This window comes from Anabas testudineus, chromosome 18, assembly GCF_900324465.2.
Source record: "Anabas testudineus chromosome 18, fAnaTes1.2, whole genome shotgun sequence".
NCBI classification, from domain to species: Eukaryota; Metazoa; Chordata; class Actinopteri; order Anabantiformes; family Anabantidae; genus Anabas; species Anabas testudineus.
The window spans coordinates 1151647-1169883 of record NC_046627.1 but is presented as its reverse complement, the minus strand read 5'-3'; the positions used below and the strand labels follow the sequence as shown (position 1 = coordinate 1169883).

Here is an 18237-nt window from a genome sequence, read left to right as displayed (position 1 = left end):
GAACAGCTCCTTGTGTAAAAAGTAGCTGTTGGTGACAGCAATGTCCACAAAGTGATAAAAAAGAGTCTTGTACCACTTGGTCGTCTTATGGCGGATGCTGTAAGATCCACAAAGCGCATGGGACAAATCCACATCACCCATGTTCTTATTGTAGTCCACGATGCAGTCAGGAACAGGTATCAACTTATTTTTCCAAACACCGGCCTCCCTCACTTTTCTTCTGACTGTTTGTCCACTGTAGGTCTGATGCACTGTGGACCACATTGTAACCTGTCTTGTGTCCATCCAGTTAACAAAGAGGAGTTTGCCAGTCCTGATCCAACGAATGTCCCCCTTCTCAGCCTTTTGGGGCAGGACGTTGGTCTTAGTCTGTGGAAAGCCAGTACGATTTCTCCTGATGATCCCACAACAGCCAATGGTCTTTTCAGACAAATCAGTGAAGAGTGTGGGGCTTGTGTAAAAGCTGTCAGTGAATAACCTGTAGCCGCTACCAAGAAGAGGAAAAGGCAGAAGGTCCATCGCGGCAGAGTAACTCAGACTGTTGCCTGTGGGAGACCTGCTTTGACCTGAGTACACAAAAAAATTCCACGTATAGCCTGATGATGAATCAGCCAGCACAAAAAGTTTGTATCCCCACTTTGTGGGCTTGTCCTTGATGTACTGCTTCGTACTTACGCTGCCTCTAGTGATGACCATGCGCTCACCAATGAACAGATTCGGATATGGCTGGAAATGAGCTTTGCAGGCCTTCACCATCTCCGTGTACAGGGGCTCTGCTGAGTTCTTTTTCTTCATCTTCTTTTGGGTTGCTTAGATGAAGTGACCACAAAATGGCCTCAAAGCGGTCCCGTGACATCTTCTCGCTAGGGAAGGAGAAGCCGTACGGCCATATCTTCCTCAAATAATCTGACCTTTGGTGCATTGTCACAGGGTCAGTAAAAATAACAATGGCTAAAAACGTGTAGAAGTCATTCAGTGCGAGTACTTCCCACTTGAACACCAACCCAGTTTGCTTTCTTTTAGCAGCGTTGGCATTGTGTTTTTAATTATTTTTTTGACCACAGAAGCAGAAAAGAAAAGCTGAAAGAGGCTGATGGGGGACTGTGCTTTGGTGGTGTCAAATGTGGGGCCAGGGGTCCTAGCCGGCATGAATCTGGGAGGGTCTGGTTTGATGTCTTCCTCCTCTCTGTCATGCCACCTGTCCTCCTCCTCTCTTGCTGTAGATGTCAACAACCTTTGTTTAGGCTTTTTACTAGCTGGAGCAGAGGTTCCCTGAGGGGAGTGTCCTCTTTTCTGTTTAGTGTTGGGGGGAGGTGCTGCTGTTGTTGAAGCTCCTGGGTCACTGGGGAGAAGTGACTCGTAATCCTCACCCTCATCACTGTAAACCCAAATGTGAACGAAAACAAATACGTTCATTCACTGGCCTCCTTTTAAAACTGCAATGTAATGAAATAGAACATGTAAAAACAAAAGTGAAGGACTATAAATAAACTCACACTGAAAGCCAACACAGTGTGTGGTACTGTAAGTCATCATTAGAACGTAAAACTAAGCCTGATAAAGCTCTAAAAAGATTGAACATTTTACATTAAATTAAACATTAAATACCAATAAACCCCACATGTGAAAGACAGTCCATACCTCTCTGATAAAGGCACACAGTAATCCGAGTCATGCATGTTGTCGGGAAACATGAGGTCTTCGTCATCTGATGATGAATCATCAACGCAAACCCTGATCTCTGCAGTCTTCTGCAACAGTTCCAACATTTCGGGGACGTTGTAAAATCTATCTTGACATTCTTGTTAAAATTGACAACGATAAAGTGAAAACTGAAACACTCAACGAAGGAAAACAAGTATTTGTTGTGAGCTCTGGGTCCTGGAGCACAACAGATCACTGTCACATAAGAAGAGACGGCTGGAGAGAAGGTTTAAGGTTTTTACTGTTAGAAACGTACTGTTAACTGAAAAGTGTGGCTAATGGCTTCTTCAGGTGACTTTCCTTCAGCGAAATAGTCAGAAACTAAACAGCGACATTACAGTGTGTTAAATTAGTAATGGAGCTGTTGTTTGAGTCAGCTCTTCCTTATTTCAATCAATGTGTGAAAAACTACCTGAACGTTTCTGTAAATCTAAGGTTAAAGTTCAAACAATACATTATAGTGGACATTAAAGCCCCAAACACACAACAGCAACAAATCTGAGGCCATTTGGATCAGTTCAGTCCAGATTATGACTAAAACCAGAAAGAACTGATGATAACCGGACCCCTCGGACTCGTTATGAACTCATCTACACTGACCTGTGGGGTCTGTGGCTCGGTGGAACCAGCGGGGTTCTCCTCCTGGTTCTCTTCCTGGACTTCACTGTTCAAGTGATCCTGGTCGCTGAGCTCCGGGTCCTGGTTCTCCTCTTTTATTTCGGTCTTGAAGAAGTCCTCGTCGATGAAATCCGGGTCCTGGTTCTCCTCCTTTATTTCGGTCTTGTAGTCACCCTGGTCAGTATGAACATGGTTTTCTTTCTGGTCCTGGTTCCTTTCCTTTATTTCGGTCTTGTAGTCACCCTGGTCAGTATGAACATGGTTTTCTTTCTGGTCCTGGTTCTCCTCCTTTATTTCGGTCTTGTAGTCACCCTGGTCAGTATGAACATGGTTTTCTTTCTGGTCCTGGTTCTCCTCCTTTATTTCGGTCTTGTAGTCACCCTGGTCAGTATGAACATGGTTTTCTTTCTGGTCCTGGTTCTCTTCCTTTATTTCGGTCTTGTAGTCACCCTGGTCAGTATGAACATGGTTTTCTTTCTGGTCCTGGTTCTCTTCCTTTATTTCGGTCTTGTAGTCACCCTGGTCAGTATGAACATGGTTTTCTTTCTGGTCCTGGTTCGGGTCTGGACCGTGGTCCCGGTCCGTTGACGCCGCCATGTTGTACCGTGTTGTTCTCGCGTACAGGAAGTCTCGCGTTAACTGTTAAGCCCCGCCCCCTCAGTTAGCGTGTGTCTGATTTAAACTGTTTAATTAAAGCTGATAAACTGTGTTTTGTCTCTAAAGTCCATTAAAAACAAATAAAAAATACTATTGTTATGGATAAAAACTACTTAGTAGAAGTAAGATTATTGAAGAAACGTGACTTGTAATAGAAACGATGATTCTTCCTTCATTAACATCTGTTAATTAATTATGAAGAAGCACCAAGACGTCAAAGAACCTTATTTATTGCTTCTGTTATGACTGATATATGTATGGATTATTACGTTTTTGTCTTTTTAATGAATGTATGTTATTATATTTTTTTCTGTTTGTGTATTGTTGCTGGTTGAACAATTGTTAGGTGTCTCCTTCTCTCTCTCCCCCTTTCCCTCTTTCTCCTGTTGGATTCTGAAGCCGGTGTTATACACTGCTTAAAAAACAAAGGAAACACTTAAACAACACATCCTAGATCTAGATGAATGAAATCTTCCAGTTGAAAATCTTTATTCATTACATAGTGGAGTCTCTACATGATCTCTCTACAACGAAACATGAACGAGACATGATGTTCCAAAGGTGCTTGATTGGATTCAGGTCTCCGGAATGGGTTGGCCAGTCAGTATTATCAGTGCCTTTATCATGCACGGCCTGCTGACACTCTGCCACACGAGGCCTGGCATTGTCATGCATCAGAAGGATGCCCAGGGCCACCACCTGCAGAACCCTTCCTTTATAGGGTTTGTCTAGTTGATTGCCTCTAATTTCCATCTGTTGTCTGTTCCATTTTACTGGACAGGCTGATAACGAAGAAGTGAGATGGATGTGGGCTTAAATTGGAATGATTATGTGTTCCCTTTATGTTTTTGAGCAGTGTATATGCTTACTGAACCATATTACAATAAATACAGGTCACAAATCAAGAGGAGCGAACTACATCTTAGGTAAAGCTGGATAAAAACATGCACGCTCCTCTTAAAACAACAAAACAAAACTTTCACCCAGTACTCCATGTTGCATGCTACACTGCCTGAGAGGACACTGGAAAAGAAATAAATACATAAATTACAGTTAAGAGTGAAGCAAAGTAAAGAATAAAATGTATGTCACTTATCAAAGACAAGCAACACACACTTCTGCCTAAAGAATAAAATACAAATGTATAGGCTCTCCAGAACCACTACTTCTACAAGACTAAGGCACATTCTTTTATGTGAAAGTTGTTGTGCAACGTCTCTGCAGTGTTGTTTTAAAAACCACTTTTATAAAAAAGGTTCTCACCATCATACGTTTTCACTTTACTTAAGAGCTGAAACACTTTTTCACACTAGTGACTTCAGTACAGTGGATTATTTTTCAAATCTGATTGTTCACATCAGTCACAGCTTAATGATTTTTGTTCAGCATGAATTAGCTGATGTCGTTCTAAGCTTCTCTTTAGCCAGAAACCCTGTCCACATTCATCACACCAGTAGGGGTTCATGCCAGTGTGTATTTGTTCATCGACCCCCAGCTCACTGTTGCCAGTAAACGGTTTCCCTTCAGTGTGACCTTGTCGATGCCTTTGAAGGCTACTCCTCTCAGTGAAGCTCTTTCCACACTGGTCACAGCTGTATGGTTTCTCCCCTGTGTGAACTCGCTGATGAAATTTCAGGCTGTGGGCGTGACTGAAAGATTTTCCACACAGACAACACAGAAACGGTTTTTCTCCAGTGTGAGTACGTTGGTGGGGAATCAGCGAGTGCTTCCATCTGAAGGTTTTTCCACACTGATCGCAGCTGTACGGTTTCTCTCCAGTGTGAATCCTCAGATGAGCCTTCAGGTTTGATGGTGCAGCGACGGGTCTGTTACATATCGGGCAGAAGGCCCCTTTCGAATTCTTGCTCTAAAACAACAAACAAACAAACAGGAAAGAGAGGGGGAAGTTAGATATAATGTGCAATTGTATAATCTGATAAACTACTGTAAGTACAACATTTATTTCCCTGTGTAGCTACATGCACATAACAGACATCTTCATCTTAACCGCGCCTGTGACACCCTGTAGCTCTGGTTAAAGCCTAGAAACAGCCTAGTTAGCTTTCTTCACTGTGTATTTCCACCTCCTCACGACAGGACCTCCTGTCCAAGGTGCTCACAGTGGACATCACACTGCTGATGTTGGTGTGTCTCATGTCCAGAGCAGAGGTTTCTTAACAAAGTGCTAGATTTAAATCAGACAGGCCACATATCTGATTATTTGTTTAAAATCACTGTGGATATCTGTTATTCACTCGATCTCTGTACTAACCTGGTTAGTTACATTTAAATTTGTTGTATTCGGTGTTTTAAGTTGTTAATTAAAGGGGAACAATGCAAAAATCCGCTTTATACCAATGAAAAAACCCAATGTGAACAGCAACATGTTATTTTAATCAATATTAATGAATCAACTGATTAAATTAATTACACATAAATGGGTTCAGAAAAACCGGACTGGTGCCGAAAACCACATCAGAGCAAACTGACACCGTTTATTTTTACATTAGAACTGATCCTACACTCGTCGACCGTATTGATCGTTACCTCATCAGTACCGACCTGTGGATCAGGGGAACCTGCCGGGTCGACGTCCTGGTTCTCCTGGTTCTCCTCCAGTACTCCGCTCTTGTACCGATCCTGGTCATTGAAATCCGGGTCCTCGTTCTCCTCCTTTACTTCAACTGAGTAGTAAACCTGTTCGTTAAAATCCGGGTCCTCGTTCTCCTCCTTTACTTCAACTGAGTAGTAAACCTGTTCGTCAAAATCCGGGTCCTCGTTCTCCTCCTTTACTTCAACTGAGTAGTAAACCTGTTCGTCAAAATCCGGAGCCTCGTTCTCCTCCTTTATTGTGCTGTTAAAAGGGTTCTGGTCTCTGAAATCCGGGCTCTGGTCTTTGAAATCCGGGCTCTGGTCTCTGAAATCCGGGCTCTGGTCTCTGAAATCCGGGCTCTGGTCTTTAAAATCCGGGCTCTGGTCTCTGAAATCCGGGCTCTGGTCTTTAAAATCCGGGCTCTGGTCTCTGAAATCCGGGCTCTGGTCTTTAAAATCCGGGCTCTGGTCTTTAAAATCCGGGCTCTGGTCTCTGAAATCCGGGCTCTGGTCTTTAAAATCCGGGCTCTGGTCTCTGAAATCCGGGCTCTGGTCTCTGAAATCCGGGCTCTGGTCTCTGAAATCCGGGCTCTGGACTCTGAAATCCGGGTTCTGGACTCTGAAATCCGGGCTCTGGTCTCTGAAATCCGGGCTCTGGTCTCTGAAATCAGGGCTCTGGACTCTGAAATCCGGGCTCTGGTCTTTGAAATCCGGGCTCTGGTCTCTGAAATCCGGGCTCTGGTCTCTGAAATCCGGGCTCTGGTCTTTAAAATCCGGGCTCTGGTCTCTGAAATCCGGGCTCTGGTCTCTGAAATCCGGGCTCTCGTCCTCCTTTATTTGAATCTTGTAGTAACCCTGGTCGTTGAAATCCGGGTCCTGGTTCTCCTCCTTAATTTCAACCTTGCAGGAACCCTGATGTCCCTGCTTTGATTCGCTGCTGAAGTGGTCCCGGTTCTCCTTCGGTTCGGTCCTGTTCTGGTCCTGGTTCATGAAATCCCCGCTTTTATTATGGTTCGCCGCCATTTTGCCTGCTGATCTCGCGATCACAGTCAAGATCTCGCGGTATCTCCCGCCCCTTCGTTACTGTTTCCATTTAGAACGCGGAAGTGATCAGTGAAATATAAAGATAATATAGAACAAGTAGAATATAATAAAAACTACTTATTGATGAAAATCAACTGAATTATACATATTTGAGAAGATATGAACGTCTAGAAAATATTGTACTAAAGTTTAGAGAATTAACAGTTGAAAGTACTTCACAATAACTTCATTAATTTATGATCTAAGGTTTGTATTAAATATATTATCATATATTTAATACAAACCTTAGATCATAAATAAATCAATAAATCCCAAATATATTTAATAAACTAAAATATTTTGGTTCATGTTCAGCAGCGGGCTGAGCGGGAAGAGAGCAGTGGAGGAATGAACCATGACAAAGCTCATAAGTGTGAACTCAGTCTGTGCAGTGTGATGATGTACAGAAACATTCAATCAGTGGGGTAAAGTCATTATCATAGAACTTTTAAAATATTATTTTTCAAAAAGTTCTATGTTTTACCCTGAGATGCACCTACATATCTATAGTCAAGCAGGACTCTGCAAAGAAGCCAACAAGCTGGAGATTAGGGCACAAAACTTTGATAGTAGTTGGTCTCCTATGGAGTTACATGGGGATGTAAATTACAGTAAATAGTGGTTTTATTATTAGGACCAATGTCTGCAGCCGAGTATATTTAATCCAGGTAATATCACTACTGAAAATACTATAATGTATATACTGTAATATATTTTTACAGTTTTGTGGCAGTTTATTTTAATAACATAGTTTTTTTCTGTCACATTAATCCAGAAACATCTACTTTTTCTCAGCCTCTGAAGCTGAGAAGAAAAGTTTCCACAACATGTTTTGATTTGAAAACAGCTGATTCCTTTGAAAACAGAAGACGTGCAGTATAACGGTTGCTAGGTTACAGTTACAGTTTGGGGCTGTGGCTTTGATGTGTGACATCACGTCTAGAATGGCTTTGATCAAAGCCACTCCAGAGTACTTAAATAGACCCACATCAGCTGAGACAAAAACACACTCAAGTGAGAAACCAGTGCGTGAACATTCACTCAAGACTTCACAAGACAGAAGTGGATCAAGAAAAAACAAACATGAAGAGAACACGACCATCTTCATCCAGGGTGACACCAGAGGCATTAGAAACTATTCGTCCCCTGGTTAAATCCTTTATAGAAAAGGTGACACCAGAACAATGGAGATTGTTAGAGTTGGGACTGCCGGACGAAGACACAGAGGCTAGATTAGCAGGGCTGCTTTTGGAATTCATCACCTGCGTTTCAAAAGCTTTGCTAACGTACCTGAAGAACATGACAGAAGTGTCTGAGGAACAGGTCGTGTCCAATCTGGACACAACACTCCCTCAGACCTTTGCGGAAGTTATGAACGTTAGGGTGCAGTGTAGCAGCTCAGAAGAACTGACAAAGCTTATTGTGAAGGAGATCACAGAAAACATCAACTCTGCCCTCGCCAGTCACAACGGCCACGATGAGCCTGAAATGAGTCGAGTCACTCCCCCCTGCAGACTGGCCTCTATGGTCGCACATGCCTGCAAAATGCTCAAAGCATTTGGAGTCAAGGTGCAACAGTTTTGTCCAAAACCACAGCGTACAAAGCATATCTTTGTTAAATCTGTGGTCACGGAGAAGGAGCCCGAAGAGTCTGATGAGGAAGAGGAGACAGACACCCTGCCTAAAGAAGCACCAACACCTGTAGTAGCATTTAGTGAGACAGTCCAGGAGTTAACCACCACCACTAGCACAGAGTCGACTAGGATTACAACACCTCCTTGGCTTGACAGGTCAGACTCTGACCCTGAACTGCTGGGATCTGAGTGTTCTCTGGAGTTTAGGATTGTAGAAGCTGACGATGCCCACTTCAGTGTTCAAGTGGTCGAGAGCCCGATAGAGATGGAGAAAGGAAGTGCAATGTCAAAAGCCAAAAACAAGTGCATACAGTATGTGAACCAAGCAGGAGACAAGATCAAGACATTGTTTCCAATATTTCAGGAGTTTGGGCAGCAAGAGAGTCCAGAGGTCCTGTCTGAAGAACCACCAACAACTGTAGTAGCATTTAGTGAGACAGTCCAGGAGTTAACCACCACCACTAGCACAGAGTCGACTAGGATTACAGCACCTCCTTGGCTTGACAGGTCAGACTCTGATCCTGAACTGCTGGGATCTGAGTGCTCTCTGGAGTTTAGGATTGTAGAAGCTGACGATGCCCACTTCAGTGCTCAAGTGGTCGAGAGCCCGATAGAGATGGAGAAAGGAAGTGCAATGTCAAAAGCCAAAAACAAGTGCATACAGTATGTGAACCAAGCAGGAGACAAGATCAAGACATTGTTTCCAATATTTCAGGAGTTTGGGCAGCAAGAGAGTCCAGAGGTCCTGTCTGAAGAACCACCAACACCTGTAGTAGCATTTAGTGAGACAGTCCAGGAGTTAACCACCACCACTAGCACAGAGTCGACTAGGATTACAGCACCTCCTTGGCTTGACAGGTCAGACTCTGATCCTGAACTGCTGGGATCTGAGTGCTCTCTGGAGTTTAGGATTGTAGAAGCTGACGATGCCCACTTCAGTGCTCAAGTGGTCGAGAGCCCGATAGAGATGGAGAAAGGAAGTGCAATGTCAAAAGCCAAAAACAGGTGCATACAGTATGTGAACCAAGCAGGAGACAAGATCAAGACATTGTTTCCAATATTTCAGGAGTTTGGGCAGCAAGAGAGTCCAGAGGTCCTGTCTGAAGAACCACCAACACCTGTAGTAGCATTTAGTGAGACAGTCCAGGAGTTAACCACCACCACTAGCACAGAGTCGACTAGGATTACAGCACCTCCTTGGCTTGACAGGTCAGACTCTGATCCTGAACTGCTGGGATCTGAGTGCTCTCTGGAGTTTAGGATTGTAGAAGCTGACGATGCCCACTTCAGTGCTCAAGTGGTCGAGAGCCCGATAGAGATGGAGAAAGGAAGTGCAATGTCAAAAGCCAAAAACAAGTGCATACAGTATGTGAACCAAGCAGGAGACAAGATCAAGACATTGTTTCCTATATTTCAGGAGTTTGGGCAGCAAGAGAGTCCAGAGGTCCTGTCTGAAGAACCACCAACACCTGTAGTACCATTTAGTGAAACAGTTCAGGAGTTAACCACCACCACTAGCACAGAGTCGACTAGGATTACAACCCCTCCTTTGCTCAACAGGTCAGACTCTGACCCTGAACTGGTGGAATCTGAGTGTTCTCTGGAGTTTAGGATTGTTGACGATGGCGTTGCCCACTTCAGTGTTCAAGTGGTCGAGAGCCCGATAGAGATGGAGAAAGTAAGTGCAATGTCAAAAGCCAAAAACAGGTGCATACAGTATGTGAACCAAGCAGGAGACAAGATCAAGACATTGTTTCCTATATGTCAGGAGTTTGGGCAGCAAGAGAGTCCAGAGGTCCTGTCTGAAGAACCACCAACACCTGTAGTAGCATTTAGTGAAACATGTGGCACAGAGTCTGTGCAATTTGTTCACAGACTCAGACGACCGGCACTGATTCCAAAGGTCGACTCTGTTGAGGAAAGTGGTGCAGAGTCAGCTGCAGTAAGTGAGGTGACACCTGTTGAATCCATAATGGATCCAACTAAAGTGCAAAAAGCCTGTGTCGGGATCGTCATAGACAGGATTGTATACAGGACACTAAAGAAAATAAAAATAAACCCGATGAACACGAAAGCCGAGGCCATCACCGAGCATCTGTTCGAGAGAACATGGGCTGAGGTTCAGGACATCCACTTTGACATCTTCGAAGACACCTCTAGGAAGATCGACAAGACCATTTACAGGGAGCTGAAGGAAAAGTTCGGCTGTGCAGAGATGCTGTGGGCTCATCTGCAATTGCAAGACCCAGAAATTGCAAAGCACATTGCCTCCTCCCTGAAACATCATCTGACACAGCCGAAAAAGCCACGCCCCATCTCCAGGTTCTTCTCCTCTGTGGGCAACGCCCTCTCGTCTGCCTTCAGACGGAGAAGCGGAGGTGGTGTTTAGGCGAAACGTTACACTCATCTTGAAGGAAACAAAACTGTGTTTGTTTTTCTTTCCTTCAAGATGAGTGTAACATAGAGTTCACATCCTGCCCCGGGTCCCCTGATGGGGATCCGGGGCAGGACGTGAGCTCTTAGGGGCACCTCAGCGGTCGACACCGGGACCTCGGTGACGACTGCTGAGGTGTCGTGGGTTTACTCCAGGTACTCTGGTTTCCTCCCACATTTTCTTTACAATTGGCCACTCTAAATTTTCATCAGGACTTAAATAAAAAAAAATAAAAAATAAAATAAAATAAATTAATTAAAAAAAATAAAAAATACAACTTAGCCTCAGGTTCTTTTTTCAGTTTCTCATGAAATCCACACATGTAGAGAATAAAGTCAGAATAATGTATTTCTTACAGTAAAGTAATTGCAGTATAGACCATAGACCACACATATAAACAAAGATTTTCTTCTGGCACATTAATCCTGAAAAATCTCATTTTTTTGGCCTTTGCAGCTGAGAAGAAAGTTTCCACAACATGTTTTGATTTGAAAACTGATTTCTCACCACGTGTAATGTGAGTAGTAACGGTTGCTAGTTTACAGTTACTGTCCCAGTTTTGGCCTCTGAGATGACATGGGTTTACTCTGAGGTACAAACACTTTAACCTTGTATACACAGTTTTATATGAATTAAAAATTAACAACAGCCTGTCCACGAGGCATGTTACACAAACAGTAGAAAACAAACATTTTCTGTGTTCACGTCCCAGCAGCAGAGTCAAACTGACATGAAACGTTAAAAACTGAACTAGAGTAGAATCTGTCTAAAATATAGTAAAAAGAAATGAGCTGCCCGAGAAAATGAGACAGAGTCACATATTTATCACATTACCTTTTCTCTTTCTAGGTGATTGTTTTGGTCTGTTTTTATGTATTTTTACTTATTTATTGTGTTTGTGATTTTATATTTGAGTGTCGTTTTGCCATCAGCCATTGACTTCTCTTTACACCTTATGAAGACCACACTGTATATTTCACAGGGAGTATTTCTTCAGAAAACTGAATATCGAAGCTGTCCAAATTAACAATGACACCAGATAGAAAGGTTTCTGTTAGATTTTCTAAATATCATTTTAAAACAACTAGCTAAATGTCCATTCATCATGAGGGAGCTATTTTAATTACTAACCACTCTACTTCAAACAACTGCACCCACACTAATCCCAGCCATTACACAATAACACCTATTTCACCTGGCTTAAGTCTTACTTACTTGTCTGGTTGAACCTTCAAGGTATCTTGGCGTGCCGCAGGGCTCAGCTCTTGTTCCTCTTCTCGTTTCCATCTCTACTGCATCCCTAAGCTTTATCATCCACTCACATGGCTTTTCCTGTCATTGTTATGCTGACGACACACATTTCTTCCTGCCCTTTCCTCCTGATGACTGCACTCTCTCACTAAGCGTCTCTGCATGCATCTCTGACATGTCTGTCTGTATGAGAGAAAGGCATCCTTAAGTCCACCTCTCCGAGACAAAAGTTACCATCTTCCCAGCCATACCTTTAATTCAACACAATATCAGCATCCACATAGGGTCATCAGTGACTTTCCCCACTAAAATTGCATATGCACATGGACCATGTCTGTAGAATCAGGTCTGGACACTGTGCAGAGTACATTCTCACGTGGGGATATAGTTTATTTCCAGGTTGAGGGGCACAGAATCAAAAAAAAAAAAAAGCACAAATCAAACAGATGTTTCTCAGAGTCAGAAAAGTATACAGCACCGGACTTTGCTTCATGTGTGAACGGACAACTCCACGCAATGTCCAGACATGATTCTGCTCAGATTAATAATGTATTGATCTGTAATGTTAACAAAGAGGCTACAACACTTTTATCTGGGGGGTTGGATGCAAGTAGACGCACAATCTGGAAGCTGATCCACAACCTAACTCGAATAATTTACTCAGTAAATAAAACAAAGGTAGCACTGATATATTGATGTGTCAGCTGGTTTTAGTTCCAGTTCTCATTTTCATTTAACCTGGTCCTCATTGATGTCTTGAAGTGATGGAAAGCAAAGAGACTCCAAGTTACAACTTCAAAGAATTTTAATTAAAAAGACGATATAAACTCTACATGAAGCATAATCAAACTGGTAAAGGCCAATGCTGAAGGGACACACCAATTAGTTTTCAATGAGGAGGACAAAGATGAAGTTAGGTATTATAAATAGGGATGTTACGAAACCTGAAATGTGGTAGTTGATAACACTTCCACTGAAATTCCTTCATAATACTCAATACCAATGTTGATATCATTGCAAAACAATAATACAAATAATAAATAGCTCTATAATAAGCCTGACAGGAGACCTCAGTAATCAGGTATAATTTAACCACAGTGTTGAACCTAAATGGTAACGTTATGATCAGCGTTCAGTTTGCGTTATTAGCAGTCACCTCTTTAACCTAAACAAGCTAACGCTGACGCCTCTGTGGATGTTCTCACTTACAGCAACATTTTAAGCTTTAAACATGTTAACTACATGTTTTAAAGGAATAAAAAAATAAACAACTGAAAATCTTACATTAAATTCTTTGTTCAGATTTTGATTTTCGGTCTTTGTGGTCCTTAGCATTAGCTAAGTTAGCTATAGTCCATTACACTTTGGGTCAGAGAAGTAACACTCAATAAAAGCTACTAAAGTGCTTTTGGTATCATAGAAAACAAGTAACATCAGGTTTTCAGAATATTGGTATGAAGTTGGTATCAAAATACTGGTTCTCATGACTTTCATACATATCACAGCAACAGGACCTGTCCTTTGTACAGTGACGAGTTTTTTAAATGAAGGCAAAGTCATGAAAAATAATTAATTTGATTGAAACAAAGCAAAATATTTTGCCCCAATGTTAAGAATAAAACTACATGGACCAACAGCTTTTAAGTTTAAACATATAAACGTATGTTTCCATTTAAATAAAACTTGCAGATGGGCATATTCATTATTGTAGTTTTATAGGACAGAATTAATATGTGGTCCGATTACAGCCGCCTCGGAAACTGCTGGAACTACGAGGATGAGTCATTTGCTTTTGCTGTCCTCTGATGAGGTGTTGGGACATTTAAATATGAGTCATCATCATCATGATAGAGAGAACTGTAACTCAACCTTAAAAGCTGTGAATAACTTAGGTTTTTAAAAACATTTAACTTTAAAGTAGACACATTAAAGTTCGGTGATAAAAAAAACTGATTTCTTTTACAGATGTTTGTTTCATGGTGTCACCAGCGATATGAAACAACAACAGGAACCGAGTTGAGAGTCATGTTTTTATGGGAACCTAATTAAATATCTATGTTTATATTCTAAAAATTACACCACAATACATAAGAAACACATTAATTTACTCAGTTTCTAACAGTAATTAGTATCTCATTCAGAACTGATTTAGTTTAAAAGCTAAAGGCAGGAGAAAGCTGGTGTGAGCCTGTTCAGAGCTCTAAAACATTCAGTGTAATGCGTTGGTGGGTTTTAAACTACTGGACGTGAACAGTATTACATATTTATACCGTCTTTACAGTGGGAAGGTGTTAGTGGAGCTTCAGAGAACCTGGTGTGGTGAAAGCTGCCCCACAAGAACGCTGGTGCTTTTTTAAGTGACCGCTTTGAGAGAAATTCTTTTGACACTGATCACACCTGTAGGGTTTCTCTCCAGTGTGAACATGCTTGTGAATACTCAGAGCGCCTGATGTGGTGAACGCTGCCTTACACTGCTCGCAGCTGTATGGTTTCTCTCCAGTGTGAATACGCTGGTGGACTTTAACGTATCTTTCGCTGGAAAACGTTTTGCCACACCAATCGCAGCAATAAGGTTTTTCTCGTGAGTGAATTTGTTGATGGCTTCTTAGGTCGTCTTGTCTAGAGAATGTTTTCTCACACTGGGCACAGCTGTACGGTTTCTCTCCACTGTGTATACGAAGATGCACTTTTAAATGAGTGGATGTGGTGAAAGCTTTCCCGCACTGTTCGCAGCTGTACGGTCTTACTCCTGAATGAAATCGCTGATGGATGTTTAGAGTACCGCGTTTGTTGAAAGCTTTCCCACACTGGCCACAGATGTACGGTTTTGCTCCAGTATGAATTAGTTTATGCATTTTTAGGTCACTGCTCTTTGTGAACATTTTGGAACATTGGTCACATCGGTAAGGTCTCTCTCCAGTATGTGTACGCTCATGGACTTTCAGATGACTTGATATGGTAAAACCTTTCCCACACTGTTCACAGGTGTATGGTCTTTCTCCTGTGTGAATTCTTTGATGGATTTTTAGGTCCCCAGTCCTACAGAAGGCTTTCCCACATAGGTCACACCTGTAAGGTTTCTCTCCTGTATGAATCCGTTGATGGATTTTCAAGTTACCTCTCTCAGTGAACGTTCTGCCACACTGGTCGCAGCTGTGTGGTTTCAGTCCTGAATGTATAAGTTGATGGATTTTTAGATTACTTGGGTGAGTGAATGTTCTCCCACATTGGTTGCAGCTGTGTAGTTTCTTTCCAGTGCGAGCTTTCTGATGAGTCTTAGTGAAGGTGTTGTCACATTGCCGACCACTTTGACGTTCGGTTGTCTTTGTTCCTTTCCGTTTCTGAAATGACAGAAAGAAGAGATTAAGAATTTACAATGGCATAAGCTGACTAAAACCATCCACGCCGTCAAGAAAATGATCCAATGTACCTACATACTTAAGTATTTTTAATCACATTGGTTTGTTTTATTCAATCATAAGGTTGTGAATGGATCACAAAAAAGTGAACAATTTATCTTTAAGCATATTAAAACATAAAATAATGGTCGAATCTAATTTGCATGTTGAACTTTTATCAATGGATGGGCAGTGTTCTCCAAGCTGTTTGGTCCAGCTTCTCCCATCCATGCTGATTTAAAATGCATTTTCTACTATGCAGATTGTCTACTCTCCCATTGCGAAAACATCCCCAGATCATCACACTTCCACCTCCATGTATCTCGGCTTATCTGATGTAGACATTAGTCCACGAAACTTGGACTCTTGTGCACATTGTTGTGTATGAAGGTGTTTACCAATCAAAAACAAACGTTTTCAGTTAAAGAACATCAATTAATGATCAGATTTAGATTTTATGATTTCTCACAAACCCCCTCCCCCAGACTCATAATGTTCCTGCTCATGTTCAGATTTGCTCTGCCTCTGTTCAAAGCTGTATTAGTGTTCTCAGATTTACTGTTACTCGCTTCTGCTCTCCTTGCACTCAGCTGCTGCTGTGTGCTCTCAAAACGTCTGCTCATGGATATTTGCTGCTCATAGTGTCATTTTCATACTGCTGCGTTATTTTTTTCAACCTTCTTGACAGATGTCGACTTGTGCCTTCTGTTAGATCTTTTGTCCTGATTGGGTCGAGTTGCAGCATGGCCATAGTTTATGAAGAGCAAAATGTGGTTTAGTATTTATTTATGTAACATTTCAGAGTTTACAGTGTCAAATTCAGGAAATCCCAAACATAATCGAGTTATTTACAGAATTTCTCAGGGTAATAAAAAAATATTGAAAAACATTTCAATATCATTTATTTCAGAAGCCAGTTATAAAAAGTGTCAATTGTCAGGAGACATTTAGCATTAAAACATGCAGACAGAAGGAAACAGCGGGTCTGGTCAGCGTTCAGTGTTTGAAACTACTGCAAATACCAGCAGCAATAATCATGACTTCACATTTTGTCCCCAGTGAGAAAACATTACTGGGCTGTTACTTAAACTTTGTCTTCAATGGAAACAGGAGTTTGTACTGTGTGAAGACGCTGGTGTTTTTTCAGGTTGCTGTATTGAGTGAACGTTTTTCTACATTGATCACACGAGTAAGGTTTCTCTCCAGTGTGGATACGGTGGTGTTTTTTTAGGCCACTAGAGTGGGAGAACATTTTCCCGCACTGATCACATATATAAGGTTTCTCCCCAGTGTGAGTACGTTGGTGGAGTTTTAGGTTGCTGTGTTGAGAGAATGTTTTTTCACACTGATCACATGAGTAAGGTTTCTCTCCGGTATGAACACGTTGGTGGAGTTTTAGACAACTGACCGTGGGGAAAGCTGCCCCACACTGGTCACACTTGTACGGTCTTACTCCTGTATGAGAACGCTGATGGATTTTTAGGTCACTGCTCTCATTAAACTTTTTGCCACACTGGTCACAGCTGTACGGTCTCTCTCCAGTGTGAATATGGTGATGGACTCTCAGACTGCTCGATGTGGTGAATACTCTGCCACATTGGTCACAGTTGTACGGTTTTGCTCCTGTATGAATTTGCTTGATGAATGTTTAGGTCACCTCTCCTACTGAAGGATTTGCCACACTGGTCGCAGCTGTGTGGTTTAGCTCCAGAATGTAAACGCTGGTGGATTTTTAGACTACTCGGCTGAGTGAACGTTTGCCCACATTGGTCACAGCTGTGCGGTTTCTCTCCAGTGTGAACTCTCTGATGAAGCTTGAGCTTTGACAGGTAGGCGAAGGCTTTGTCACATTGTTGACAGCGGTGACATTTGGTTCTCTTTGTTCCTTTCTGTTTCTAATGTGACAAACAGAAAGAGAGAGAAGGAGTTTTTGACATAAGCTAATAAAATCCATAAAAATTCTGGAAAGGGCAGACTTGAGTCGCCTGGCATCCGATCAACAACTTCAAGTGCATTTTCAAAATGAAATGGGCCTTCTAAAAATAAAAGGTTCACAAATGAAGGGTTATAAATATATCCATTCATAATATTGCACAAAAAGCGTTTCTCATACACTCTCATACACAGGCCGTATTGCCAAGTCACAGAGAACTGGACATCAGGCCTCCAATCCCAGTTATCAGATATTTTAACTTAAGAATCAAAGAGGCTGCTTTACACAAATTATACTCTCACATATTAGGTTACAGAATTTATTTAGGTCTGGAAGTTGCTCAATACATCTCGTCTTCCTGAACCAAGACACTAGATCACAGACCTTTGTGTTGTGCTTTCATCCTTAGTTTCAGAACAATAATAATAAATTACCAGTTTTATTGATGATAGATTTTTTTTTTCTCAGAGAAAGAATTTTGATTGATTTGGAAACTAATTTGGAATAACATCAACCAACAGGATGTGGCCTCACAGAGCTTGATAATGAAATTGTGCCTACAATACAGCTTTAAAATTATTAATATGTCTGAAGTCGGAATCTCTGTGGCTGGACAGTAAAACATTAAAGATATCAATCACAAAACAACTTTTAAATAGAGGTTAAGATGGAGATGATTCTCCGTGTTTTTATCTTATCATTTCTACATTATTCTAATTCTCTCTTCAATTGTCTTAGCAAAACATCTCAGGATCATCTGGGCCAAAAAGAGATCCCAGGAAGTAACACTACCAGCAGGTGGCAGTGTCTGTATTATTAAATCATTGTCATTTAAGAAGTGAAAAGCAGATAATATACAAACTGTTAACAAAGCAGCACTTGTCAGTGTTTGCTTATGAACTGTGATGTGCTTGTTTTGCACATTTCAGATAT

At 41.7% G+C, this 18237-nt stretch overlaps 2 protein-coding genes across 4 annotated transcripts in view; both read right to left on the bottom strand.

Moving 5' to 3' along the window:
- The window catches only part of LOC113168664, a 33050-nt gene that overhangs the window by 9905 nt on the left and 4908 nt on the right, over positions 1-18237 (bottom strand). Inside the window, 6 exon segments of the mRNA XM_026369703.2 lie at positions 2305-2961; positions 3963-4002; positions 4431-4628; positions 4746-4846; positions 5527-6602; positions 14267-15314. Of these exon segments, the coding sequence (XP_026225488.2) occupies positions 2305-2961; positions 3963-4002; positions 4431-4628; positions 4746-4846; positions 5527-6602; positions 14267-15314 (3120 nt within the window).
- LOC113168431 (zinc finger protein 768-like) lies at positions 4239-6613 on the bottom strand. 3 transcript variants are annotated; one of them, XM_026369446.1, is made up of 3 exons: positions 5752-6613; positions 5527-5637; positions 4239-4846 (listed from the first exon to the last, which is right to left on the bottom strand). In XM_026369446.1, exons 1-3 carry the CDS (start codon positions 6592-6594, stop codon positions 4337-4339), a joined length of 1464 nt encoding a protein of 487 aa, XP_026225231.1. In that variant the 5' UTR covers positions 6595-6613; the 3' UTR covers positions 4239-4336. The 3 variants fall into 3 exon arrangements, with proteins under 3 accessions (XP_026225231.1, XP_026225230.1, XP_026225232.1); XM_026369445.1 differs by having other exon boundaries at positions 5527-5676; positions 5791-6613; XM_026369447.1 differs by having other exon boundaries at positions 5542-5676; positions 5791-6613.

Bases quoted from the DNA above. Each gene is read 5' to 3' on its own strand.
- LOC113168431 (XM_026369446.1), bottom strand. From the start codon at position 6,594: ATGGCGGCGAACCATAATAAAAGCGGGGATTTCATGAACCAGGACCAG. The intron at 5,638-5,751 runs CCGGATTTTGAC...GAGAACGAGGAC, and splicing joins TAAAGGAGGAGAACGAGGAC to CCGGATTTCAATGACCAGGA. The intron at 4,847-5,526 runs GTAACGATCAAT...TTGTTGTTTTAG, and splicing joins CACAGGTCGGTACTGATGAG to AGCAAGAATTCGAAAGGGGC.